At 39.3% G+C, this 27862-nt stretch overlaps 1 protein-coding gene across 7 annotated transcripts; it reads right to left on the minus strand.

The window, feature by feature from the left end:
- Positions 1-241: 241 nt before the first annotated feature.
- On the minus strand, positions 242-27640 carry ASMTL (acetylserotonin O-methyltransferase like). 7 transcript variants are annotated; one of them, XM_086880690.1, is made up of 14 exons: positions 24101-27640; positions 22975-23106; positions 21208-21255; positions 20513-20577; positions 19460-19521; positions 17448-17556; positions 13548-13974; positions 11413-11575; positions 9475-9659; positions 7639-7768; positions 6404-6547; positions 5780-5902; positions 5139-5250; positions 242-3646 (listed from the first exon to the last, which is right to left on the minus strand). In XM_086880690.1, the coding sequence occupies exons 1-13, from the start codon at positions 24191-24193 to the stop codon at positions 5186-5188; spliced, it is 1746 nt and encodes a 581-aa protein (XP_086736816.1). In that variant the 5' UTR covers positions 24194-27640; the 3' UTR covers positions 242-3646; positions 5139-5185. The 7 variants fall into 7 exon arrangements, with proteins under 7 accessions (XP_086736816.1, XP_086736815.1, XP_086736814.1 ...); XM_086880689.1 differs by lacking the exon at positions 5139-5250 and having other exon boundaries at positions 242-595; XM_086880688.1 differs by lacking the exon at positions 5139-5250.
- Positions 27641-27862: the final 222 nt, after the last annotated feature.

Here is a 27862-nt window from a genome sequence, read left to right on the forward strand (position 1 = left end):
TAACCTGCTGGAACAGGGGCAAAGCAATGTGTGCTGGTCTAAAAACTACTATTCTAATTGCACCAAGTATGAAGAAACAGTGATTTCTCAACAGTGTGAATACTGCCATTGGGCCAATTACACCATTTGTGTTCTACACGTGTTGTGCAGCCACAGAATCTCCTGGCATCATTCTACTGAAGTCCAAAATAAATGTAATCAATATTTCCCCCTTTTTAAAAATAACACCATAAAGCTGTCATTTCTAGTTACATTCCTTTTTTTATGGTATTTGGTTCATGGCTTATGGTTTTGATGAGAAGTTGAGAATGTATTTGGATAATTACAAAACATCAAACACAAGTATGAGACATCAAGATTACTACTTAATATGTTTTTTTCTAGGCCTTAACACAGAGAATGACGTCTAACAAATTTCCTGTTACTCTGATTTTGACATTTGTGAATCCATGTTGTTCCAGCAAGGCTTGATACTCGGAGCCACTTCTCTCCTTTCCCTCTGTCTGCACAAGCATGTTCAACGACTGCAGCAAAGCTGTGCTCCTGTTCTTCTTTTCATCATCCAACACCATTTCAGCCAGCAAAATTGCACAGCCTAATTTAAAAAAACAAATGTATGCAACAGCTCTAATACATTATCAGGTAAGAAAATTTCTGCTACCATATAGAAGGGTGCAAACTTCAAGACCTGTGAGATTTCCTGTATCATTTATGGATTTGCTCTGCTAATCCACTCCTCTCACAAACCCCAGGAAATCCCCTTTCACAATATGAGTGATCACTCACAAGTCAAGTCACATCTCTGTTTTCAGGGGAAAAGGGGATGACTTCTGTAGACTTGGCACGAGGACTATAGAAAACAGTAAGACTAGGAATAGAGTTGCAACTCTTTGGGATATACTGCTGCTTCACATTCATATTGAAATGATGCCAAGCAGAGAGGAGGGGATGGCAAGCATTACAGAAGCAGAGGAGACGTCAATGTTTCTGTTCAACACATTATGTATGTTATTCCTGTAGGACCCAAATTCTTTGTGGTGGGACTGATCAAAGGATGAAAGCAGAACTTAAATTATCTGATTTACAGAGTCTTCTTCATATTCAGACATGTGAGAGGAAAAGGAAGCCAAGAGAGGGATACTAACAAAATCACCACTATACATACTTGCCTTTTGGCCTTACACCAACTCAGATCAAAATAGCAGCAGTTTATAGTGATTTTATTATTAAGTACAGCATAACATTCATACCTTTTTGACCTTTAAGACAATCTCCTCAGAGCCATTTCAACTTGTACAGCTCAGACACTCAATAATCATCAAAAAGTTTTAAAATGTAATCCCCCTCATTCTTCATAACTGACGAAAATTTTCCTCAGTTATGCATATTGCTTAGAAAATCTTTTCAGTGTTAGACTATTAAATCCATTCCTTCTACCAGTCAGCAAAAGATATTCAGAGCAACTGAAAAACTCATTTTGTATATTAGTAAGATGAGTTTATAATTCCTCAGCTGACTGGGCTGCATCAAATAATTGTAGAACAGCTGAGCCTGAAACAGACCACAGGAGATTTCGAGTCCAGCCTCCCACTCAGAACAATCAGCTCAGCTTCTTCAGGGCTAGCTTCATACATGGAAGCCTCTAAGGACAGAGATTCCGCAACCTCCCTGGTCCACCTGCTCCAACACTTAATTATACTGAGAATGCAAAGCTGTGGTGCATGACCACAGACACCATGCCCAAGTGACTAATACTTAGCATTGTGTCTTAATCACAGAGTAGATGAAGGCTGGGTGGTAACCAAACACATTACACTCAAATTTTGCAGTCAGAGACATAGTACTTAGGGGCACAGTTTTTAAAGTCTCTGGCAGTTACAGGAGTGCCAACTTTAGGATTTGATTGTTTCTGACTTAAGCAGCTTAGAGCAACTTAGGGAACAGCATTATGAACATGACTATGAGATGAGACACATCTAATTGCCAGGAGTCTCTTTCAATGTACAAACCTGTTAAGCTAAGAGCAAGCTTCATATTGATGTGGAAAAGAAACATTTTAATTTTTTTACATTCTTGGATATTTGGCTTTATCTATTTTAAATGTCTGTACAGATGAGATCAGTCAAAATTCCATTCACAGAAACCTCCTAAGAATTAAAAAACCCTAATGTGATGAAGTCTGACATATCCCTGATTTTCTACACCTGAAATGCTCTGTAGGAAGCCAGCTTCTCCTGATGAGTTGAGTTACTGTGGGACTTTTTCTTTACCCATTGGTCAAGGAGCAAAGTAACTCCCGATAAAGTAACATCCGAGCAGATGCAACTCTTAACTTTCCTTACTAACTCTCTCTAATTTGCTGAGATTGGTGATTCAGTATTGGCACAGCCTCTTGCACATGGGTTTACTGGGACTACTGCTGTACAAATGACAGGCAGGAAACTCATATCTGACAGAGAAGAAAGCTAGTTTGAAAGCGTAACTTTAATTTCCAGAGAGGCTTTCACTACACTTTAAGGAGAAAAAAATAAATATAAATGAAGAATCAGGAAAAGAATAAACATTAGGAAAGGTGACATTAGTGACAAATTACTTAAAGAGATTGGATACAGCATGCACTTCTCCAATAAAAGACTGAAGCATGAAGAAATTTGTATTTTTTAGTTTTCATACAAGGTTTTATACATAACTCCTAAAACTCATCTCAGTTAATGAGACAGAAAGCATATATGGCCATTCAACCGTATTCAGAAAATGCCAGAAGTGATAGTAAGCAATATAAACATCTCTCAGCTGCAGCCTGTGCAGGTACATACTGTGGCTGGAGGCCAGAGGCTGCTGAAGTTCCTCTGTAATTTTACAGCTCTTGTAATAACAGGTTTGATGTTTGTTCTGTTTTCACTTTTGCTTTTAGAAAAAGTGTTTAAAAAGACTATATATGAGATGTTTTTGAGTAAAGTCCTACACAGGAGTGAAAAAGAGGAGTAACACTCCCAAATTCAGGCAGATGGTACAATATTAATTTTTAATGTCTGATAAAAGTTAGTAGTAACCACTGAATACACTGCAAACGGTGAATGCTCTTTAATTTTAAGGTGCAAGAAAACTAAAATATTAATGTAGCTCAGTACAAACTTGCAGTTTTAACTTGACATGCTATACATAGCTATGCTGAGTCTAACCTTAATACAGTTGGCAGAAGAACTGGTTATTAAGGTACTTCACACACACTGGCCTGCTCCAGATGCTTTTTAAAACACACAGAATTCACTCTGGCAGAAGCTGCACTCCAACTTGTATCTAAGGCCTGTAACTACACTTCAGATAAAGGGCTAAAATGATCCTCAGCTGTCAATACAAGCTGGTTTATGATGGGCATATTGCACAAGAGGGTGAAAATTCAGCATCCCAGATTGCTTCTGGGCACACTACAGTGACAGACTCTTCTTGAAGCACAGAACAGCATCTAATAAGTTCCCTGTGATCTTAATTTGTACATCTGTGAATCCGTATTTCTCCAGTAGCTGTTTATATTCTGAGCCGCTTCTCTGCTTGCCTTCAGTCATACTGAGGGATTGTAGCACAGCTCTAGAAGGGTGCGTCTTCTGTTCATCAAGCACAGTTTCTGCCACTAGCAAGGCACTTCCTGCATTTCCAAAACAACCAAAAGTGGTTCCGTGTAAGTATTTTTAGCTTCAACTTGAAAGTGTTTTTTTAAGTGACAGTTACAGAGGCCCCCTCGGACTGATTTTTTTTTCATGGTCTTCAGTGGAAATCAGTGAAAGAAGTTTACTTTCAGTGATCTCTTCCTAGAAACAACCATTTAATTGTTAAAAAGACCTGAGAGTTTAGGGCACTGTCTCCAGAAGTTCAGATCACTTCCTGTCTATGCTCTTAAACTCAGCCTTGCTTTCATTTGAACCAAAAAACTCCTGTATGTGTATGTCATAACCCAAACTTTATATAAGATTAAGACAGTCACCCAAAATTTTCTTTCATAATTTATAATCAAGGTTATAGTTTATGGGCTAGGTCTTATTTTGCATTCTCTCCTCTGAAACAAACTTCAGACCTCCAGTTGCATTAAGGAATCACATGATCTTACTGGTCAGGCTTTTCTGCTTTTTGTCTTCTTTGATCTTTAATACTGCCTGAACATGAGTCAGCAGTGTGCCCTGGCAGTCCAAGGGACAACTGTGTTCTGGGGTGCATCAAGCACAGGATACTAAATCACTACACAGGTGATTGTTTCACTCTATGCTGGCACAGCCATGCCTAGAGTACTGTGTGCAGTTTCAGGCATCACAATATTAAAAAAATATATATATTAGGCTATTAGAGACCATCCCAAGGAGGGCCACAAAGATGGTGAAGGGTCTCAAGGGGAAGCCTTATAAGGAGCAGCTGAGGTCACTTGGTTTGTTCAGCCTGGAGGAGAATGAGGGAAGACCTCATTGTGGTTTTCAACATCCTCATGAGGGATAATGGAGGTGCAAGTACTGATCTCTTCACTCTTGTGACCAGTGACAGGACTCAAGGAAATAGCATGAAGCTGGGTCAGGGGAGGTTTAGTTTGGGTATGCAGAAAAGGCTTTTCACCCAGAGGATAGACGGGCACTGGAACAGGCTCCCTAGGGATGTAATCACAGCACCAAGATTGTCTGAATTCAAGGGGTGTTTGGACAATGTTCCCAGGCACATGGTGTGACCCTCAGGGCATCCTGCATAGGGCTAGAGGTTGGACTTGTGGACCCTGATGGATCCCTTTCAACCCAGCATACTCCTTGATTCTGTGTGCAGTTTTGGGTGCTTCAGTGTATGTAACCAAGATGGTGAAGGGCTGTGAGAGTAAGACACATGAGGTGCAGCTGAGGTTCCCTGATCTGTTCAGAATGGAGAACAGAAGGCTGAGGTGTGACTTCATCACCATGTACAACTTCCTCAAAGGGAGCAGTAGAGAGAAAGATGCTGATCTCCTCTCTGGTGAACCAGTGACAGGACACAAGGAAATGGAATGAAGCATTAGGGAAAGTTTGGACATTTGGAAAAGTTTCTTCACCCAGAGGGTGGTAGGCACTGGAACAGGCTGGCTCCCCAGGGAAGTGATCACAGCACCAAACCTGCCAGAGTTCACTGACCATCTGGATGACATTCTCAGTCATATGTACTAGTTTTAGTTAGTCCTTCAAGAAGCAAGTTCAACTTGATGATCCTTATGGGTCACTTCCAACTTGAGATACTCTGATGATTCTATGATTCAAATGCATTAGAAAGTCAAAGAAGCTGTGTATTTCTCATGGTATGCGTGTGCATAAAGTAGTACTGAACTTCAGCCAATTTGCCACATTCTGGACCCTACTGAAATAGCAAAACAACAGCAAAACAACCTGCTGCTTCTTGATGAACCCAAAGGAACTTTAGTTAGGCTAATTTTATGTATAGAAATAAGCACATTCTTACTTAATTGATGATACAGGGCTTGGTAAGAAAGACTTTAGCATTACTAAGTCTCTCTTAATAAATGAGACTGGGGATGGGATACAATACAGTTGTGAAGCCTGCAACTACAGTAAAAGCTTATTACATATAGTTTTATTTGCAGATTTGTTTCCTTCTTTTTCTTAGTAGGTATTGTCATAATGCAAGCCTAGACATTCAAGCAAAGGCTACTATGATTGAACAAAAGATAACATAAGTTCATACTAGAAAAGCATTAGTCAGTGCTCATTAAAGGCACATTAACATGTGCATTCAAATTCACAAGATGAAAAAAACATACCTGGTCTGCAAACATCTGATATCTTGCTTAACAGCACATGTACCTTTTCATCAGACCAGTCATGAAGAACACGTGAAAGGATGTAAAGATCTACTTCTGGAAGATTGTCCTTGAAGAAGTCACCTGTTGGAAAACAGTACATTCCTACAGAAACCACAGAGTACATACTACAAAAACAAGGCGCTTCAGCAGAATACAAAAGTAACAAGAATGAACAGGTACAGGTATGCTGTGATTTGCAGATAAGGAAAGTGTAGTTAAAGAGCAGATCACAAGAAAGAATTCTCTAACCAAAAAATGGAGAGCAAACCTAAAGCAAGGAAGGAGACAAAGTTCCTTGTAGTCACCATGTTGATCTTGTCTAGAAATTAAATACCGCAGACAAACACAGGCAGCCTCTGCTTCCAGTGGTGTTCAAAAAATTACTAATTCATACCTATTTAGCCACATTCTCCAACCATTTTTTATCCCAACAGTCTTGAAAAATACAGTATCCCCATTTAGCACGGGTGAACCTACATTGTCTTGTACTAAGATATGTTTGGGGTTGGAGCAGCAGCAAAAGAGCCTGTTCTGTGCTCAAGGATAACAGAAATCAGACAAAAGATCATGTGCTACATTTACCTGACACAAATGTCACTGGAGCAGTGTGTTGTCCTGAAGGCTGAAAGTAAGAGGTATTTGCAATGACTTCTGGAAGGTCAAATACCGTGACCTTGAGATTTGGGTATACTTGTACTAATTCATGAGCCAAAGCTCCAGTGCAACCTGTTAAAAGGTTAAAGAAGTCAAAGTATTTTCTCCCAGAATTTGCAGACATTTTTAAAGACAAGGCTGTATATACCATTAAAATAGAGACACCCAATCAGAACCAGAGGTAGACAGCTCAAAAACTAATGTGAGCAACAGGACTTCCTGGTTGATAGAGCAAGGTTTTAATGCTTGTGGAATGCAGGCATGACTCCTTTCCGACACAGAATTGCAAATGTGACCTTTGATATCAATACCTCAGGGTTTTTTTGAGGAGTATCAAAATGTAAATGAAAAGGCAAAGACTTTCTATTTGTTGAAGAAGAACACCTCTAACTGTTTAGCATTTACAAAGCACTGATACATGAAATTTGAGTCTCCAGCATAGTAAAGATTGTGAAGTTTCGGATTCTCTGCACAAGTGGCTACAGTTGTACCAGTATTGGGTTAATTCCTCTGAGATGCTGTCCATCTCTCCAGGCACTAAATAAAGTATTCCTCCTTCAATGGATCTTTCCTTATGTAATAACACTTCCTCTGTGCAGCTCCAAGCATAGGGTGAAAAAACAGAATGCTAAAAAGCAGAGTTTCTTCAGGTATATCATTGGTCTTCAACATTTTGGTGGACATCTTAGATATTAATAACTACAACAATACACAAAACAAACCCACTAGAAAATAATCAAAACTTTTGTTTTAGCAGTGCAGTGTTTCAAGTTTGACACCCTAGCAGTGGTGGTTTACTACTTTAATTACTTTTGAAAATCTTGTATGTGCCTATGGAGAGAGAGCAACAACACTGCTGAAAATGGCACGCCCAGCCCAATGCTATATATCACCTGAGCCACTATCTTCCTTTCTGCTTTGAATTGTGTAGCTGATTGAGACAAACATTCCTTATCTTGGACTATTCATATTCCATTTAGGTAACTCTGCTTTTAATTAGCTGCACCATTCTTTTATCCTGGCATTGCAGTATCAGAAAAATAACAATAGATAACATTACTGAAGTTCTAGTAAAATAATATACATGTCTTAAGCAATAAAATGCAGAACTGAAATCAAACATTTCCCTTTAATTTGTATACAAAGTCAATTACAAGCAATACCTCCTAAATCACAAGCAGATTTAAACTGTGAAAGATCAAACGCTGTAGCCACATCTCTTGCTGTAAGGTTAGCAATGCTGTGCATGGCAGCCATAAAACGTTGCTTTACCTCCTGGCTGTGATAATAGTCCTAAAAAGGGGGAAAAGCAGCACAATTTAAGTTTATTTTCATTAGTTAATTAAAACTATGTACTATCAAGGCAGTAGGTAAATGTGGTGAACATCAGAATTCCCAAAATTAAAAGGTCCATTGAATTGCCACTCACTATTTGCTCATCCAAATCCTTTGCTGTAGTGATAAGCAAATTTTTACATCCCCTCAAGAACTCTGATCACACAGACCTCTTGAAAGGACAGATTTAGGAGACTGAAAGAAAAATTCTAGTGCTCCTTCCTGACATCTTCACAAATTGCTTTCATTTCACTCAAACATTTATTCTCCCATTATGGGAAATAATTTAGATAACTGGACCGCACCATAAATCAGAAGCATGAAAGATCATTCTAGGTTTTTTTGATTAGGGAAGAAGCAAACATTCAGTAGCAGAACCTCACACCTTTACCTTTTTGAGGACACATACACACAAATCCCTTTACATTTCACTTTTATACAGATTTCAAGAGATATGGCTGGCTTTGCAACTACCAATGAGGTGGATGCATCTCCAGGCTGTGGTGTGCACAGTTCCATAGGCAGCCCATAGATTCTGCTCAGACATACCATCCTGTACACATATGGAGCCCAGGATCAAACTGGACACAAGCACCCCCCCAAGCAAAGTTGATAACCCAGATGTTTAATAAAGGATGAGCTCCCGTTTGAATACATTAAACAATTTAATTTGTAAATAAATTTAGGCATCTACTGCAACAGCTGCCCTAAAGCAAAGTATCTTAACTCCCTTTAAACACCCTTTGAATGATTTCCAATGGAGTTTCTGTCCTCCAGTTATTTAAGTACTAACACAAGGCTAGCAGAGCTTTTAAGGCTCCAGAAGTCCTTATTTTGTTCCACTGACTATACATGAGGGATGTAGACATCTCCTTCAAGAGACTGCCTTTATCACCACCTTGAAGTTTAATACAAATTAAGGATCTTAGGATGTAGTCTGAACTACAGCCAGCAGTGATGTCAAAAACATATTCTTGTGCTCACACTACCAGCTTCCTGCTTACATAGTCATAAATATTTATGCCTCTCAAGCTGCTTCACCAGATGGGTAATTGACAAGTTAGGTTAGTTACAACTCTAAGTGATTCTCCAGTCTGATCACATCCACCTGGGCTAGCACTGGGAAAGGAATTTCAGATTGAAACAGATGGCTGAAGGATGACAATTTTATCAGTAATAAATTATTAGCTTGAAGCTTATACAAAACTACAAAACTTCATAAAGGAGATTAGATCCTTTCTCCACTGCACCAACACAAACCAGCTTTGACAACACAGCACAGCCAAAACTGGACACACATCAGTATCAACTGACTATGGGCAGAGTACATGTGTAGTAAGGTACTATCTGGTGTTATAAAAAGGACACAAACGTAAATTAAACAGGCCCAGAGGTTCTTTTCAGAGTGTGTCAATGGGCTGGGCAACACTTAATCTGGAAAATTTTTGTCAGCACTCAATTCTCCCAATGTATTTTGTGACTGCTCCTCTACTTCACAGCCTAAAGTTGAAGGGAACAGAAGCCTGGGACTGGTGAGTTGCACAGTATTTCTAACCATTTCTGAGACTGACAAACTTTATTCAGATAGCTCTGTCTCCATTTGCCCCTAGATCAGTTCTGGGCTTATCACAGCTGGTTTTGATACTAGTAAGAGTTTATATTACCTTAAACAGATCATCTGCTTTCTTTCCAAAGGCTCGATGATTCTGCCTGCTCCCTTCTTTGACAGCAGACTCCAAGTTTGTGAAGAGAGGCCAAAGGTGATCATTAGAATGGATAATGTAGCCATGAAGTGAGTATTTACCATCTGAGGTCAGGTAGGTATTTGCTGAGTCTGTATTACTGTAACCTTATGAAAAGAACACAGTTGTAACAGCTTTGTTTCACTATTTTGCAACTATTGTTTAAATCTGAAGGCATGCTTCTCTGCATAAATAACTAGTAAATCCTGATCTTATGATCCATTACTAAAAATTTGCACAAAACCTAATTAATTCTGAAAGTCTTGTCACTCTTAAAGGAGCAAGTATATAGTTTCAAAAAAGGATTTAGATGCTGGAAAACATGGATACATGCTGATTTATGTTTTTAATTTTAAACCAGAGTACCTCAGATACCTAATATTCAAGGTACAATATTAGAAGTCCCTCATTCTTGACTAGATTTTTGTTTAGCTTATGGCTGCTTCTTCCCTGAATTCAAGCTTTCTCCATTACGTTTTGTCTTCAGGTCTTTTTCATTTGTCATGTACTCTAACAGAGTTAAAAAAAATCTCCCTTTATTTTCTTTTCTTCACACCTAACCATTTCAAGTCTTACTATGTAAATGATGCCCATGGAAACTTAGAACTACATAGTGGGGACTGAAGAAGTTAATCCTAATACTGACTCCCTTATTTACATACACCTTCAAGGACTGTTCCAGTTAGAAGCACTAAAACTTAACCTGCCCACTAAGGGGAACACATTGCAGAACTCTCCCTGTTAAAAGCCTGATCCTCAGCTGACAGCGCTGCTGCAGTAGGAAATGGAATTTGACAATCATTTTAGATAGAATGGAAAAGCCTTCTAAGGTTATCAAGTACAACCTTTAACCCAGCACTGTTAAATCCACCACTTAACCAGGTTCCCAAGTACCACATCTACACACCTTTTAAATACCTCCAGGGATGGTGACTCAGCCACTTCCCTGGGCAGCCTGTTACAATGTTTGGAAATCCTTTCAGGGAAGATTTTTTTCCTGATATTCAGCCCTAATCTCCCCTGGCATACCTTGGGGCTGTTTCCTCTTATCCTGCTGTTTGTTACTTGTAAAAAGAGACCGCCTCCCACCTAGCTACATCCTGACATACGGTTGTAGAGAACAATAAGGTCTCTTCTGACTCTCAGGTTTCTTCAGGTTTAACACCTGCCCCCTCAGCCACTCCTCATCAGACTTGTGCTCCAGACATTTCCCCAGCACCATTACCCTTCTCTGGACATGCTGCAGCACCTCAGTGTCTTTCTTGTCATGAGGGGCTCAAAACTGGTGACAGAATTCAAGCTGTGGCCTCACCAGTGCTGAGCACAAGGGCACAGTCACTGCCCTGCTCCTGCTGGCCACACCATTGCTGATACAGGCCAGGATGCCATTGGCCTTCTTGGCCACCTGGGCACACACTGGCTCACGTTCAGCTGCTCTTGAAAACCACCAGGTCCTTTTCCTTGGGCAGCTTTCTAGCCACTTTTCCCCCGCCAGCAACCCTAGTGCTGCATGGGGTTATTGTGACTCAAGTGCAGGTGACGCATCTGAGCTATTACAGTGTTCCCTAGGACCGTCCACGCAGCCTTTTCTTAGAAATTTGGTCAGTATTATGTCCAGAGAGCAAAAACAATCTAAAGTTTCAATAAAGGAGACTTGAATGTGTTCATTACATAAAGCCTTCCCCCCACATGAAACAAATCCAGCTACTAATAATGAAAGCAAAAGAGTAACAATCCATTCCCCTCTGCCCCAAATCCAAGTTATCCACAATATCAAGTCAGAACCTGTGACCTTAAAAACATCTTTTCCAGTCCTGCCTGTCTTTCAGTACTTTCTTGCAGGGAGGATAAATTAATCACCTTGTGGTGTTTTCTCCAGTAATCCAAGAGAAGCACATGCATCAAGGAGTCTTTCAGTTCCACATACAGAAGTTCCAACATCACTTGCAATATCCACAGCCTTCATTGGACCTTTATCTTTCAGATGATCAAATATCTTCAGCTTAGAGGCTACAAACAGAGCCTATGTGTAGGTAAGAAATTGTTATCATGCTGTGTTTAAAAGACTACAATCCAAAAACAAAAGAATTATGTAGTTTTCTAAAATTATTCTACACAACTACAATTAAACTACTGCAACACAATTGAACAAACCTCCTAAAAACTGCTCCCTTCCTTCTCAGAGGGTTTCAGTATCTTAGCCAAGTAGCAGAACTTTCAAAAATGGTGTTTGGGAGAGAAGGGAACTCACAGTATTTTAGAATGCAGCCTACAAATTTTGTATGAAACTTCTTTTTATAGTTTTTTTTTATAGTTTTTTTCTTTTTATAGTTTTATAGTCTTTTTCTTCTTTTTTTTTGTATGAAACTTCTTAAGATATTTAGCACTTCCCCATCTATAAGGCTATTTGACCTTATGGAACATTCTTAAGCATATGAACCAATACCAAAAGATCAAATTAAATCTTTAATTCTCAAATCTTTAATACCAATAGGCAGCAACATCTTCACCTGTACGAGATTTTATTCTGCTTTATAAAGTTCTTGAAGCAATGTTCAAGAAACAAAATGAAAAAATCTTCAGAGTTTTTGTGGAAATACATGCTTTTGTGTACTTAAACCTGTTCTGCAAATGGAAACATGATGAGTTCTGTCAGATTGCAATTCATCACTACTGGTAATTTATTTTACAAATATCCATGATGTGGTGGCGGGGGTGAAATCCTACTAGTTCAACATATGATTCAGTACTTCATACTCTGACTTTACACTGGAGTAGTGGGAAAGTAAAGCTCTTCCTTTCATTTCCAGCCTCCATTGTCTTTCATTGCACAAAACTATTCACATCACATCACTGTAAACAGTATAAGTAATGTACATGCTCATGATTCTCCATATTTATTTTCACTTAAATTGAAGAAATGCTAAGCATCATCTCACCCACTCAAATACATCACTCCCTTTGGACACACAAGAAGTTAACTAATGCAGCAACCTCAAAGGCACTTTATTCCAAACCTCATAGGACAGCTTTGCATGCCTGCAAGCAGCACGCCCACAGAACCACACCACATGATCACAGTAGTCTTCCTTCAGAGCTGAGCACAACTCTCCACTGTTTCAGCAAAACTATTGTTCACTGTCTGGTGTGCCTCCCTCTATTCACCTTGAAGCTGCTGGATCTTTAGTTCCAAGTTTGCATTTCACTGCCACTTTGCACTTCTTTCCCACCTGTTCCTAAAACAAGTAACTTGATGTAGACCAGTGATCATCAGAAGGATCACTGTTCATTACTCCTTCACTATTGTCTTTGCTGCACGGGAACTATGTAGAAAATCTGGGAGTACCAAAATGTCCAGCTATGCATTTCTCATCATGCCTGGCTGATACACAGAGCATGTGACCTTGTTTGTGAGCTGTTATGAGTATGCCTCCATCAGATACAGCATGGATATCAGTTAAACACATCTAGAACATGAAACATGTTATTGAAAAATAATATCGTGAAGGGACAATGAAAAATTAATATCTTCCACAGAATTCTAATGTGAAGCATTAAAGGCTACAAAGGAAATTCAATATACACAATTCGTGTCACAGTGTTAAGTCAGGTGAGTTAACCACATTAAATGCTTTCTTTGAAGAGTATATAGCTCCAGCTTGGTTGTGCTCTTTTGATCAGTAAAAAAAAAAAATAAAATCTGCAACCTCTTTTCTCTCTCAACTCAAGAGACAAAATTATCCAATAGGTAACTTGAAATTTCATAGAACACAAACAAGACAATACAAAAAGACAAGCCCAGCAATGTTTGCACTGCACCAGACGTTTTGGCTATCTTAAGATTCTCCAAGATATCAGTGGTCCTTTTTTACTAATTATTAACACATTCCTTCCCCAGCTGAAGTATTTCACAATACCTGGTACATAATAGAGTCCAGTAAAACAAATATACCAGACAATAATGTAATGAGTTGTTTTACTTTTTTTTCCCTTACCTTTGAAGCTCTAAAACCATCCATCAGCTCTAGAATTTTGGATGGAAGTTTTGATGCACTCTGTAACACTCCATTCTGATTTTCCAAAGGCACTGTAAAACCTGTCCTGACAGCAGAACTGTTTTCAGAAGTGTGAACAGCTCCCGAGGAATGCATCCCACTGCTGTCCAACTTACTAGCAACTTTGTGCTCTGTGAAATTTGAAGATTCACATTCTCCATCACTTAGGTTCTCAAAAGTGTCCACAGAAGGGATAGAGTCATACTTTTTATGTTGTACATTATTTTTAGAGGGCGGATAATACAATTCTGCCAGCTTTTTGCAGAAGTGATTCAGAGGAAATCCCACCACATTTAAGAAGTCTCCATGGACATACTCAACTAACATTCCACCAAGGGCTTGGATACCATATCCACCAGCCTTGTCCCTGGGGAAGAGAAAGCAGAAACAACATAAATCTAATTAAGGTTTAGAGTAGAGGTATCACAGAACACTCATAATCCACCAGTACTGCAGAACTGGAATAAAGACTAATGTATCTAAGCTAGAGGCAGATTAAATGTACTAGGTCAGCTCAACACTTCAATTTATAAATCACAAGATAAATATAAGGATCAGTACTTCTACTAAAAGTGAGTAGCCAAAGGTCTTGATGGTTCAGATATTGCAAGTGCAACAGTCACCTAAGAAGCAGGTGACTGCAGTCAGAGTGTATTGTCATAGGTTACCAAGTTGTGGCTACCAAAAATGTAACGGTGTCACCAAGACCAACACTGGGTCACCAGATGCATCTGACCCTCACCCAATTCCACAAGAGGCTGAAAAGCCTTTAGGAATGTTAGGTCCCAAAAGAGCTCAACAAAGATGATCTTTTAGAACTCAAAAAGATTACAGAATTCATCTTGCAGATCTCAGTCACAGGAATGCCTAAAATTAGGAATGGGAAGAAAGGGCTTTCTTGGGAAAGAGCAACCTATTCAAACAAGATCCACTACTCTATTTAGCCCTATCCATCCATCTCTTGTGCAACCATCTGAGATAGAACAGAGTTGTGGTTCACAACATGGTGCTCTTGGATGTCATGGTAATACTGGGAATTTTGGCACAGGAATGTAAATGCACAGAAACTAACCTTGGGAATCTAATTTGTCTTTAGGCATAATTATGCAAATGCCACGGAGTGGAATGGAAATATATACAAGCCAGATAAGCTGCAGTACACCCAGCAATTTTACTGTTCTCATACAAGGAACAGGGCAGTTAAAAGTATGTTCCCTACATAACAGCAAAATCTGAAAGCCTGCATCAGCAAGCTTAAAACCCAAAGGTCAGTCAGTCTTGGATCTATTAACTTAAGGTAGCATGGAATTATGCAAACTTCTTGAGAAAGAAGGTTACTACACAAAAAATTATTGCTAATTTTTAATCTTAGATTTGATCAGAAACAACTCTTTATTTTTAGTACTTACCTCTGGATTCCCTTTCTAATAGCATGCTAAAACAGAGGAATCAGTATAACAGCAAGTAGGATTTTCTGAATTGCTATAAACTGTGGAATAGGAATTTTCCTTTAATCTTGTATTGTAAGCACTACCTCATAACTTTGCCATTGTTTAAATTATTTCTTCCTTTATAACACTCTTATGACTTACATCAACTATATTAGGAATATTATAATGATTGAAATGTCTTCTCATTTTTAAATGAGGCTGCAGTCATTTTGGTGAATGTTTACAGGGAGGCAAAAAACATTATAGCCATCAAAAGAAGTGGTATCATACTCCCAGCAAGAACATTAACAGAACTGGCCACATATTTATTTTTCTACAACACTTTGTTCTGGGATTGGATACTGAAAAGAACATTTACATTCTACATTTTATTACTTCAGAGGAAAGTTTGTGGAGCTCTAGGCTCTGCCATCACCTCCTTCCCAGACTGTAGTAGAGTCCTTGGGTTTCACTGCCATCAGAGGAGAGCTACTGAAACCACACAGGATTTTCAGGCTAGAAGTCGTAAGCAGAGACAGAGAAAGTTGTTCATAAGGGAAAGATTACAAAATAAAAATCTGGGTCAAAGAGGCTTGAAGAAACTAAGTCTACTCATTATACAAGCCCAAAACAGTTAGGATTACTGTGGTACCTTGAAACAGCAATTTCCCCTCCTTCCTTTCCCATATCAGTTATTCACCTGTAGTACTAGTCTCTGTCATCAGTGATTGACTTAAATGCTGTATGCCAATTTTCTTGGAGAAAAAGAACTCAATCTAATCCTCAACAGCACTAGTAAATTTTTCTTTTATTTTTTCATGTGATCATTAAGTATTGTATTATTTCAAAAAATTATTTTTCCATGTCAAATATTTTAAAACAATAAGGAATGGTCACTTTTTGTTTAGAAAAACCTGTATGCCTAGCAGTGTGTAACATGTGTACGTGGACATGGAGAAGGGAACAAAAATAACCAAAAAAAAGTGCTGTGAGATACTTCTCCTCACTGTTTTGCAAAATTTATAGGACAGTGTGTTTAGTAGTACCTTTGCAAAGTCAGAATAAATGCTTCCTATCATTGGGATTATATAAACAAAGATCAATTGGCATCTGCCCCAGAAAGTAATCAAATACATTCTCTGAACCTTTGGTCCCTGAGAAACCCTTGATGTCATACACCCTTTTTAGCAGAATGAACAGAACCCAGCACTGCTCAAAAGCCCTTTTGCTGCAGCAAAGTGCTGCTAAAGCATATTTACTTCCAGAGAAAATATTCATAATATTCCAAATAATTTTCAACCTCACATTCTTCCTAAAAATCCATGGTCATTTCTACTCCAAATTGCAACCTTATGGCCCACTAAATCTAAACATCATACTAATTAGCATAGTAAACATCACTTTCCAAAAAAATTACATAGGAATTTATTGCAAGCTGTAGTCTTGACAAAACATCCTCTCCACATCCAATTCAACATCAGTCTATTCAATAAGCTATGAACCTTACATGTTCACAAAGTAGGCCTCACTTACATATAAGCACTGAACTATATCCAAAGTCTACGCTGGTTTCTCTTTCCCCAGTAAAACATGGATTTATTGTTTTATGGCACAAATAAGTTTAAAAACCACCACAATTTATATTCTTACATGGTCAGAATTGAACCTACAGGGACAAAAGTTCACATGAGATCACCTGATATGCAGTCCATAGTGCTAACTGTGCCTTCAGGAGACTTCAGCTAACACAAAGGAAAGACAAATTCCTTTCCCTTGCTGTCTCCAAAGAAGTACTTTTTTTTTTTTCAGTCTGTTGGCTGCTATATTGTCTCTGTAAATGTTGCCTATATAGCTCAGTAGCAATATTATCAGTGTAGCAGAAATGCATAAGCTGAAGGACAATTTTTGCACAGAAACACACACAAACTGTGTTTTCACTTTTCACAAGAATAAGTGAAAATTAAGCTCTTCACATCAGAGCAGTGATTTTCATAAGCTAAATATACCGAGTTTTAGCTTTCTTCCCATACAGTTCCATGATTCCCAGATTATCCAACACTAACTCTTTTCACCAGTTTGTAATGAACTATGTATTGTCTCAGGCATTGAAGATCCCTGAATGCCTCCGCTAACAGAAAGATTAACTGTATATTGCACAAGTGCTTGCTCTAATCCAGAGTATTTCAGGTCTTCACTTTTCAAATTCATTAGCATTCTAAAAAGGTAGCTCACTTTCACTGGAGAAATGACAGCTTTACACAAGAATAAAAGAATAGTGACCCATACTATCATTTACCATGTACACAGAGCAAAATTTCACAGAATATATGACAATGTTTTACACTTGATTAATAATGGGTACTAAGGCCCATTGTCAAGTGTTGTGTGGTAGCATCAGGGTCTTACTTACATTGGCTCCCCACTATGAATGTACTCCCATAAGAGCTCTTCAGACAGCTCAGAAAATTTTACTTTAGTCTCTTCATAGAAATCGGTGATTTCCATGTCTAGCTGATTGTCTACAGAAAGAAAATGCCTTATTAGAAACAGGAATTGTAGTTTAGAGAGCATAACATCTAGGTTGTATTTCTTAATCATCTGAAAGTTTTGCTTGAGAAAAATTAAATATATTGCACAGATGTATGTGCAATGACTAATAATGTTCTTTCAGGACACTGGACTCAACTTTCCCAAAACAGTAACAGTTTGCATTTTCAACCTCTGCAGTCCTGTTGCAGGGCTAACAGACTTACCTTCCTGTATGGAATATATTCTTAAATTAACAATGCTTACACAAAGCTATTTATGGATGCTGGCACACACATCCAGCACTGAGCACAGAGAAGGCTACAACCACCCTTCCAACTTTATGACTGTTGTCAAAGAACTCTTAACAACATATCAGAGTTCAACATGTAGCTGTCATAAAAGTGGTTACTTGCAGCTGCACCTGCACTTCAGACTTGGGTATCCAGCAGTCCCATCAAAAACCATGGCTGTCATCTTCCTATCATCTCTCAAGACATGACAAGATTATTTCAGACTTTGGTAGCTGGAAGTGGCTGAGGGAAGGTGCAATAAAGTACTGCACACCTGGGTATGGACCTTGCTGAATATGGTAACTGTGAGCCTGCTGTCACTGCAGAGAGAGGCTTTTCCAAAACATGTCCAAAAGGTAACAGCCTTGCACAAATGATTGTGCACATTACAGATTATTAGCTCCTCTCTACTCTTTTCTAGAAACACTAAGGCCAGCATCTCCTGTTACGATAGTTTTGGTAGCAGTGGAAACGCCTGAGGAGTATCTACAGTACAGACAGATCAAAGGAAGAATGCTAACCAAGTTCTAATGGTCATAGTGTGAAACCTAAACAAAGTAAGAATATTGATACATATGAAGACAGAGTACCATGGCTTTCAGTATTGCTAAAAAATTCTAGTCAGCTCAAAATAAAAACTCATCTTTAACAAGTTAAAAAACAGACTGTAATTACAAACTGTAAATAAAGATGTATTCTACAAAACTGTTCTATCAATTGTATCTCTTGGGGAATCTGCAGACTAAAGGTATATTTTCATTCATCTGAGTGTGATGCAGTTCAAATTTGCAAACTTCAAATGAGATGTGCTCTTATAGCAACAATACTACAGTTTGGCACACTTAATTTTCTTCCTAGAATAAACAGTTAAAGGTATTTTTTACTGCTGCTCACAGGAACCTCTTGGTAACGTTTTATTTCTTTTGCAACAGCTCTCCCTCTACTGTACTAGAATATGAGCAGTACTGCATCACTAACTTTAATTCTGTTTTACAAGAGTTAAGAGCAACCATTCCAGAAAAGATTAAAAACTGTTAATTTGTGTACAGAAAGACTATGTCCAGCAAAATGTCTGTGAAAGCTCTACTAAAAGACTATTGGCACAATTATCAGACAATGTCTTTCAAACACTCCTCAAATTATATTTATGGTACAGTTTCTATAAAAACCACTCCCTTTCCCTATAAATTATGTGATAAAGAACATTGGTGTATTTCTCTCTACAGCTTCTTAACAGTCTTAGGCATTAAGCTTCAACTGGTATGAGCACAACACAAAATGAAGTTAATATGGATCACATTCAGCTCAGCCTCAGTCTGTAGTACCTTAATTTAGAATATTCCACAACTTTCAATTAGTCTCACAGCTTTCAGAGACAGTATTTCTAAACTCCATTGTGTCTTGTCACTTTCCTTCCTGTGTGACAACTGAATATAGGAAGAATATTGGCTTTTGTGGTGAGATTTTAATTTGTGTTTTGATAAGGGAGTTCTTGAGTAGAAAACCAATTCAGACTGTATATGAAACATTTCCATCCTGTTCACAAGCTATCATGAGCGTAATTTTTAATACAGATATTGATTTGTAATAAAATGATGCATACCTTTACTGCGGCAGTGTATAATAGCCACCCCTGTGAAAACACTGTGCTCTTTCCCATTCAACCTGTCAGGGAAAAAATGTCCTTTAAGCAACAGTCTTATGAAATGTTCTACATGATTATATTGCTACAGCAGGAGAGGCAGACCATTATATTAATATATTACTCAATGGATCTGATATGCATCCTAAACAAATTTTATTTCAGTATCAGTGAAAAGCCATTGGCAAAACAAACAAAAAAATAACCACATAAAAAACACTATCAAAAGCTGCAGTCATTTCAAGTCTCCAAAATACCACTTGTGTAAGAGTAGTCCATGGTATCAGCTCATTCACTGTACATCAGGAAAGTGACTATTCCAAATGCATTAGAAAAGGCCAGTTGGAACAAACACTGCTGTTACAGCCATCTTCACTGAAAGCTGGCAATAAACAGCTAGGTGATGCAACTCAGACTAAACATGTAGTAGGGAACTGGAGTGTATGTTCCCATTTCATCCAGACTGGCCCCCAGAAATCCCATGGCAAGCCAAAGAGCAGAGCAAGAGCTCAGATTCCCTTACCCCTGGCTCTCTCCTGTAGTGGCTCCAGAGTGCCACTCTGTGGCCAATTAGTTCTGAGGTCTTTATTATCTGCTGTGTAGGCAATAGATGTGTAATAGCAAGGGATGGTGAATCTGTAGAGACTTTTTAAGGAATAGTCTTATAAAGATTAGCCAGGATATTTTTGGATGTGATCAGAAGCATCTCACATGCTCTGTCCCCCAAAAGACTCCACACTGAATTGTAAGATGAAACAGTGTGTGAAAATATTCATTTGACACCTTGGATATATGCAAAGACGTATCATCTTGTCTGCCTGTTTTCCTGGAGTTCTAAAAAGCTAAATATTAAGCACATTTCATATCCCTAATGAAGAGGCTGACCTACTGAACTCAACAACAAACAAAACAAAACCCTAAAAAATTTGCATGTATCCCTTCCGTGGAACCCTTTTGAAAATCTAAGGGATGGAGAAACTGCATCTTCAAATTTCGTATCTTAAAACTACAGACCTTGATAGCATCCTGTAGGCATCTTGCTTATCAACTGGTTTCTCCAGGATCTGCTCATCCACAGACTAAAACAGAAAGACAGAGTGAGTGTGCTGCTTTTTCTCACTTTTCAGAAATTGAGGTCAGAAATTACGTTTAAATCATGATTTCAGCCGGGTTTCAAATTTGTGTCTATTGAATAGAGCAAGAAGCACAGATACTTTAGTAGAACAGGTAATTCAGTGTTAAGCATTAAAGTGCCACATTCTACCCTCCAATGGCTGTGCCTCTCAAACAAAAGGATAATTCAACTTCTTCTGTCCTTAACAGCTAACTGTCTCTGTGAGGATGTCAGGTATAAAGCAACCTCCAACTATAAGGCACAATATTGAACAGTTCACATGATCTGGACTTCTTGACGAGTCACCTGAGAACAGAATTTCCATTACATATTAGAGGATCCAAGGCAATATTTATGGCAGTATTAGTGTCCCCAAAGCCAGTAGCAAGGCTTCTAGCTCTCAGGATTTCAAAAATTACCTTGTTGGGAAAAAAAAACAAACCTAAAAGCCATATCAACAAAACCTAAAAAGATGTACCATAACGCAGATATAAACACACACTGAAGGCAGCTTTCAAACTTACACCTAAAGATACAAGTATTTTTTACACTTGTCATAAATTAAATTAATGCTAAATCACTAAAAGCTTCTTACCACAATAGTGTCTGCTCCTATGACAATATCAGGTGTTCTCATATGCTTCTGCAAAAGCATAAGAAAGAAGGCATTTATCAGAAGATGCAAAGAGAACAAAATCTTTTAAGACTTATCATAAGAAAATAGCAATTTGTTGATTTAGAAGTAGGGCTCTACACTGACCTGAAAACAAGACACTGTTTCTCCTTTTGCACTGTTTGCAAAACACTAAACATTTATATCACCACAGAAGTGAGGTTTGAGCACACCATTTTCAAGCCACAAATTTGCCAAAATATGTTACTGATGAATAAATGCATCCAAAAATTAAAGTGAATTCTCGAAAGTCAATCTTCAAGGTGGCAAACAATTCCTTTAAAGGAGGTGCCTAGTGTTTGCAAGCCAGAGAATACAGCCCCCTAGGACCATTTTTCTAAGTAAAATTTTAATAAAAAATAAACCCTGTTTTTTTAGCTACACTTAAGTGTTTTTCTCTCAAAGGGAATTGTTTATTTTTTAAATATCAGAGGTAGTGATAAACCTTGTAAACCTTTCTTGACTTTAAGCTAAGATTGTCCTTGTCCTTCCTTATAGCTAAGATTTGATTCACCTGCATACTATAAGGTGTTACTTATCACAACATGATATGAAACCTGTCTGTGTGACCATTATAAAAAAACATTTATAGGGAAGCAATTCTTCTAGAAAAAGACTTGATGTGCTCTAAACTGCTTAACAATATCTAGAATTAGTTCTACTAATTCCTGGATGAAGAAGCATTTTGAAATCCACTGAATTAGCATTATCACCAGCACAGAGTTTTGCAATGAAAGCCCAAAGTAAGTAAATTAGTGAAGATGAGTTTAAAATCCACTCTCCTATGTTGTACCATTGTCTGGAAAGTAGTTTACAGAATCCTGGGTAACGATTTACATTGGAGATCATGCAATATTTGCTTTGAAGAATGGTGACATCTGGCTTCACTGTTCATTTAAAGTGTTCAATATTCCTTTTCTCTTGCTAGAATAGGATCAACAAACACCTCTCTTTCAGAGCTATATTATTAAAAAAATTATTATGGTCCATTTTGTAACATTTGATCACTCTGACTTTTAAATAGGTTCTAGTAGCAAAGAGCCTTATGTGTTCAAACATTGATCACAGCCAAGGACGTAAGTCAAACACCACTGATAGTATAAGTTGCATCACTGGTTTTGATAAAATTTAGGATACAAAATGGATGCCTTATCCAACAGAACTTGAAATCATGTCAGCTTCTCCCTTCTTAAAATTAAATAGACAAATTCTGCTTTAAAACATTCTGGGCAAAGAATGAGTAATTTTTCTGCTTTCCTCCAGTACCTCTATACTCAAAATTTCTGAGCTACTCTTGTCACTTCTTCAGCAAAAGCTACAGCAAAGCACTGGAATCACAGCAGTGTTTTCCCATGGAGTCTGTCTCCACAACCAACAAATATGTGGAATGAGGTCAGCCATACCCCTGACTGTTCAAAGAAACTAAGGAATATATGTCCTGCAGAAGAGTAGGTATGATGCTGGCAAAAGATGCAGACTGTTTCAGTCTGTGGAGAGACTGAACTGCAGGCATGAGACTTTTGATTAGGTAATTTCAAGACACCATCTTTCACAAATGACAGGAAAACATCCATTAGCCCTCAGTGGAGAAAAATGACTCAGGGATCACTTAAGCAGTGCAAGCAAATTAAGTCACAGTAACATGCACCACCAAAAGACAAAAAGTTCACTGCTGTAATAGTAACTTACTACATGCATTCTGTTTGCTACTTCAAGAGCTTTCTGTTTTGCTGTTTCCACAGCATACTGATAAGGGGCTGTAAAAGATGACTTCTCTAGTGTCTCCTTAAACCAGGATGGAACCACCTCAAACCGCAGGCCCTGTAACAGAGGAAAGTGATGCAGTCAATCTGACCTCATAATTAAACATTGCTCCCAAGGCATATCAAGCAAGTAGCAAATTTGACATCTGCTTCTTACACTTTAACATATCTCCCAGCCATCACACACAGGAAAAAAACCCTCAAAATGTTTCTCAGTGTTTAGTGCATACGTATCTTTTGCAACCAAAATAAAACAAATCAGAACTTTGAAACTGGTGTGCATATTTGATTTCACCCTTATTTATTATAACCTAATTATGTTAGTAGTTTCATTATTGTTTTTGTATAAAAACCCACAGTATGAGCTTACACACTTCATAACTAGAGGATTATATTACTGGATTTTTTTTAAATTTAATCCATCCATAGCACTTTACTCAAGCAACAGCCACGCACATTCTTATGGGAGCTTTATTGCACTTTATATGTCCTTAAACACATGATAAACAGAAAACAAAACAGAGAGTTTCTGACTGGTTTCATAAAAAAATGTCCAACTATTCTTCCAACTTTTTGCCCCTGGGTAACACTTGTACATTTACTACACCCAGCAGGCAAGCTGTTTCTAGTAAGTTAGTGCATGACTGAACCTCGGTGCTTCTCCACACATCCTCATTTTGAAGTTATTTCTTCCACTTATGTTCAACTTATCGGTTGAATTAATAAGAACGGTAATACTAAGTAACCTAAGTTGGATAGGTAATAATACCCAAGGGCTATTCTAAATCCTCCCGCAGCCCGCCCAGCGAGGCCGACACGTTCCTCCGCAGGGGCTGAGCGCTCTGAATGACAGGTTACAGCCTCCTTGGCTCTGCACTAGTGCGTTTCAGAAAGGAGACATCTCCTTTATTGCCCCGCTCCCCTCCCGCTGGTCTCACTGGAGCGGGCGGGCCGGGAGGCGCTGGGCCCCGCAGGCCCGGGCCGGCGCTTGCGGCCGCCGCTGCCCGCAGCCCCCGGCCCGTGCGAGGCGAGCGGCCGCCGGCCGCACTCACCACGTTGGTGAGGATCTCCTGCCGGCGCGGCGAGGCGCTGGCCAGCACCACCCGCTTGCTGACCAGCTTCCCCAGCACCGGGTTCAACACCATGGCGGCAGCCGCCGGCCCTCAGCCTCTGCTCCGCGCTGCTCGGGGGCGGGGAGGCGGAGGCGGCGGCTTTATGTGGCGGCGGGGCCGCGGGGCGGAGCCGGGCCGGGGAAGCTCGGGGCCGTAGGCTGGCAGCACGGAGAGGCCGTGTGTGGGGAAAGGGGCTCGGCAGCTGCCCTGCCGTGACGGGGAGGGCTGCAGCTGTGCCGGCCGTCCCCTGCGCTGACGGCTGGATTGAAACGCAGAATCAGACTGGAAAAGACCTCTGAGACTGAGTCAAATTTACGGCTGAACACCACCATGTCAATAGACCATGGCACTGACTGCCAGCTTTTCTGTAAACACCTGTTTACAGGTGACTCCACCACCTCCCTGGGCATTCAATTTCCGTATCGAATCACACCGTCTGTGAAGAAATTCTTCCCCATGTCACCTTTCCTAACACAGCTTGAAGCCATTTCCCCTTGTCCTGTCGCTGGTTGCCTGGAAGTAGAGGCCAACTCCTACCTGGCTACAGCTGCCTTTCTGGTGGTTCTAGAGTGGTAAGGTCACCCCTGAGCCTTCTTTTTTCCAGGCTTAACAACCCCAGGTCCCTAAGCTGCCCCTCTTAGTATTTGTGCCCCGTACCCTTCAGCAGCTCCATTGCCCTTACTTGGATCCACACCAACACCTCAGTGTCCTTCCTGTATGGAGTGGTACAGAGCTGGACACAGAACTGAAGGCATGGCCTCACCAATGCCATGTACAGGACGCACATCATGCTTAATGTCCTATCCCTTCTTCTCCACTAATGCTGCCATGAAGCATTTGGAAAAGAGGTGTTACCACTTTTTCTTAGCTCAGAAGGAACTCCAATGTAAGAAGGCCATGAAAGTGTTGGAGCAAGTCCAGAGGAGGCCATGAAGTTGATCAGAGGGCTGGAGCACATCTGCTATGAAGATGGGCTGGGAAAGTTGGGGCTATTCTGTCTGGAGAAGAGAAGGTTTCATAGCGACCTCATAACAACCTTTCAGTACCTGAAGGGCAAAAACAGGGAAGTCAGAGAAGGACTTTTCACAAGGGCATGTAGTGATAGGACGAGAAGTAAAGGGTACAAATTGAAGGAGGGGAAATTTAGGTTAGATATTCAGAAGAATCTTTGAGGACCCTTCTGGCCCATACCATTCTATGGTTCTGTGACTATTGTCATCATCACCTGTTACATTCTCATCAAACTTTAAATATCCCCTATTTGGCCTTCTATGTGAAAAAGTAGAAAAAGAACATAAAAACACAGATTACTTTCAAATAGTGTGATGATGCATGCTTTCTCAGTTGGCTTGGAAGAAAGTGAAATGCATCCTTCAGCATTAAAAATATATCCAGTCATTAAAGCAGCAGTTTGCATTGCATATTCAAATCTTTTGACACCTATCTCATGGACCACGTGTCTCATTGGTGGAACCAGGCTCTTCTCAGTAGTGCTAAGCAATAGACAAGAGACAACAGGCAGAAACTGATATTCAGGAATTTTCACCCAAGTCAGAAGAAGAAATTTAGTGTGTGATTGACCAATCACTGGGGCAGAGAGATTGTCTCCCACTCTAGAGATATTCAAGAATCATCTAGACACAATCCAGTGCAATGTGCTTTAGAATGGCCTTGCTTGAGCAAGGAATTTGGACCAGATGATCACTTCCAACCTTTCCCATTGTGTGATTTCATGGTTTGTGTTAGAGGTTGCCAAATCTGACAGCCCAGTGGAGGTGAGACTGCCACAGCCCCATGCCCCACGTGCCCCTAGCAGGGTCAGTGTGTATTCCATTGCCAGCAGGCAGACATGCACACACTGTATGGCATGGTGTACTTGGAGACATGGAAAACCACATACAGCAACATGGACAGGGACACTAAGCACTCACACAGGCACAAACAGCATCAGGAGTCTCTCTGTTCCCCTCTGGCTGATCAGGATGAAAAGCTTTTTTGTATACACACAAATCCCCCTACCTACCTACCCACCTACCTATTGTATATATGAATCCCACTACTATCACAACTTGGACAGGGCTCCTGTGACACCTGGAGGAGCTCGGAAAGGGGACTCTATTGGTCTCATGGGCCTGCTGGGGCTCCCCTCAGGCTTGGGCCTCCTGCTTCTCTCATGGTGCATGGGGATCAGCCATTTGTCACCATAACCTGACAGTTTGTACATCTTCCTAGGCATGAGGATTTAAGGTTTGAACTTCAATTTTTTTTTTTTTAAATTTTTCTTTTTAAGTAATGATGATGACTTGAGAGCAGAATTGAAAATTTAAAGATATTTTTTCTCAAGTAATTACAAAATACAAAGAACCTAGGGAAATTATGCTGAATTGAAAACAGAAATAAAAACTTTAGATTAAGTACAACTGTGAATGTAGACAGCTGTGCTCTGTAAATCCACAATACTGAATATTTTTGGGATATCTGGAAAGCCAGGGAGGAAAATAGGGCCTGTGTGAAAAAGGAATAGTCTATTCTTTTCCTAGAATGTGTTTGACAAATTCACTGTTCCTTTTTCAGGGCTGTGAAGTGTGACACTGCTCCTTGCAAATGACAGGTCTGAAAGATAATGCAGAAATGAAAACCATAGTATCTTTCTTATGATACTAATATAATTTTTAATGGAATAAAAGGACAAGGATCTCATCAAGTAACAGAAGCTTATGTTTCCTGGCACACACCAGAAAATAAGTGGAGTTTTTCCTCTGAGAATAAATATTTTTTATATTTATAGACTGGGAAAAAATGTTAAACTCTGCAAGTTTAGCATAAATTTAAATCCTAATATATGTACACCTTCAATTTGACTGCATTACTAACCAAAGAAAAGGAAATTGCAATTGTATGGATGTTCCTAGAATCTGGTACACATTTCTTATCCAGGGTCATCTTTCTATACTATGCCTTGCTTTGTGTTGAATATAAGCAAGTATGATAAACTAAAATCAGACACTCCAGAGGAGTAAGATGATAATACAAAGATTTACATATCAAACCAACAGGCCAGATTTTCTTCTTTTCCTCATTTTATTCAGTCTTCCAATATAGTTTGGCTAGTATAACAACAGAGCAATGAAGCTGTGACTCCATCCCAATCTGTGTGTATGCATAAAGGAAAGACTTGAGATGAAAGAACACCTGCTCCTGACAGCTTGTTTTGAGAGAGGAACAAAGACAAATCTGTCTAGACACCTGTAGAGCCTTTAGAGATGCACCCAGCATAACTCCTCTTCCTTAGGTGTGACATCCCATTAACTGTAGAGTAAAACAAGCCGGATTTGTTTACCTTAACTGAATTCTGCTTTGCAGAACAGGCTTTTTGAAACTTAAACAAATAAATGGGAAACATGGAATTTCAATATATTTTCCATGAAGGTTAAGACCATGCCTGAAACCAGAGACCAATAAAAGGGTTTTATTACTTGAAGAAAATGAGGTGGGCCTCTTAGATTATTTTTAAAGAGTGGTAATTACAAAATTAGTTATTCTGTTAAACTTACATGGCAAATAGTGATTTTGCTTATTTAAAAGACAAAACCACAAACCTGTTGAAATACGTCTTTTCATTTACCATCTTTACATGTTATTTCTGCTGGTCTAAATGTCAAACCAAAGAACCCTGTGAGAAAAGCTAAACCACATCACAGA

The sequence above is a fragment of the Cyanistes caeruleus genome, chromosome 3 (genome assembly GCF_971803275.1).
Source record: "Cyanistes caeruleus chromosome 3, bCyaCae1.hap1.1, whole genome shotgun sequence".
Classification (NCBI taxonomy): domain Eukaryota; kingdom Metazoa; phylum Chordata; class Aves; order Passeriformes; family Paridae; genus Cyanistes; species Cyanistes caeruleus.

What these genes read in the sequence shown, in the direction of transcription:
- ASMTL (XM_086880688.1), bottom strand. Translation starts at nt 24,193, where the DNA reads ATGGTGTTGAACCCGGTGCTGGGGAAGCTGGTCAGCAAGCGGGTGGTG. An exon ending in TAGCAAACAGAATGCATGTA is followed by an intron (nt 21,256 to 22,974) that starts GTAAGTTACTAT and finishes ATGCTTTTGCAG; the next exon opens with AAGCATATGAGAACACCTGA. An exon ending in GCCTACAGGATGCTATCAAG is followed by an intron (nt 19,522 to 20,512) that starts GTCTGTAGTTTT and finishes TTTCCCTGACAG; the next exon opens with GTTGAATGGGAAAGAGCACA.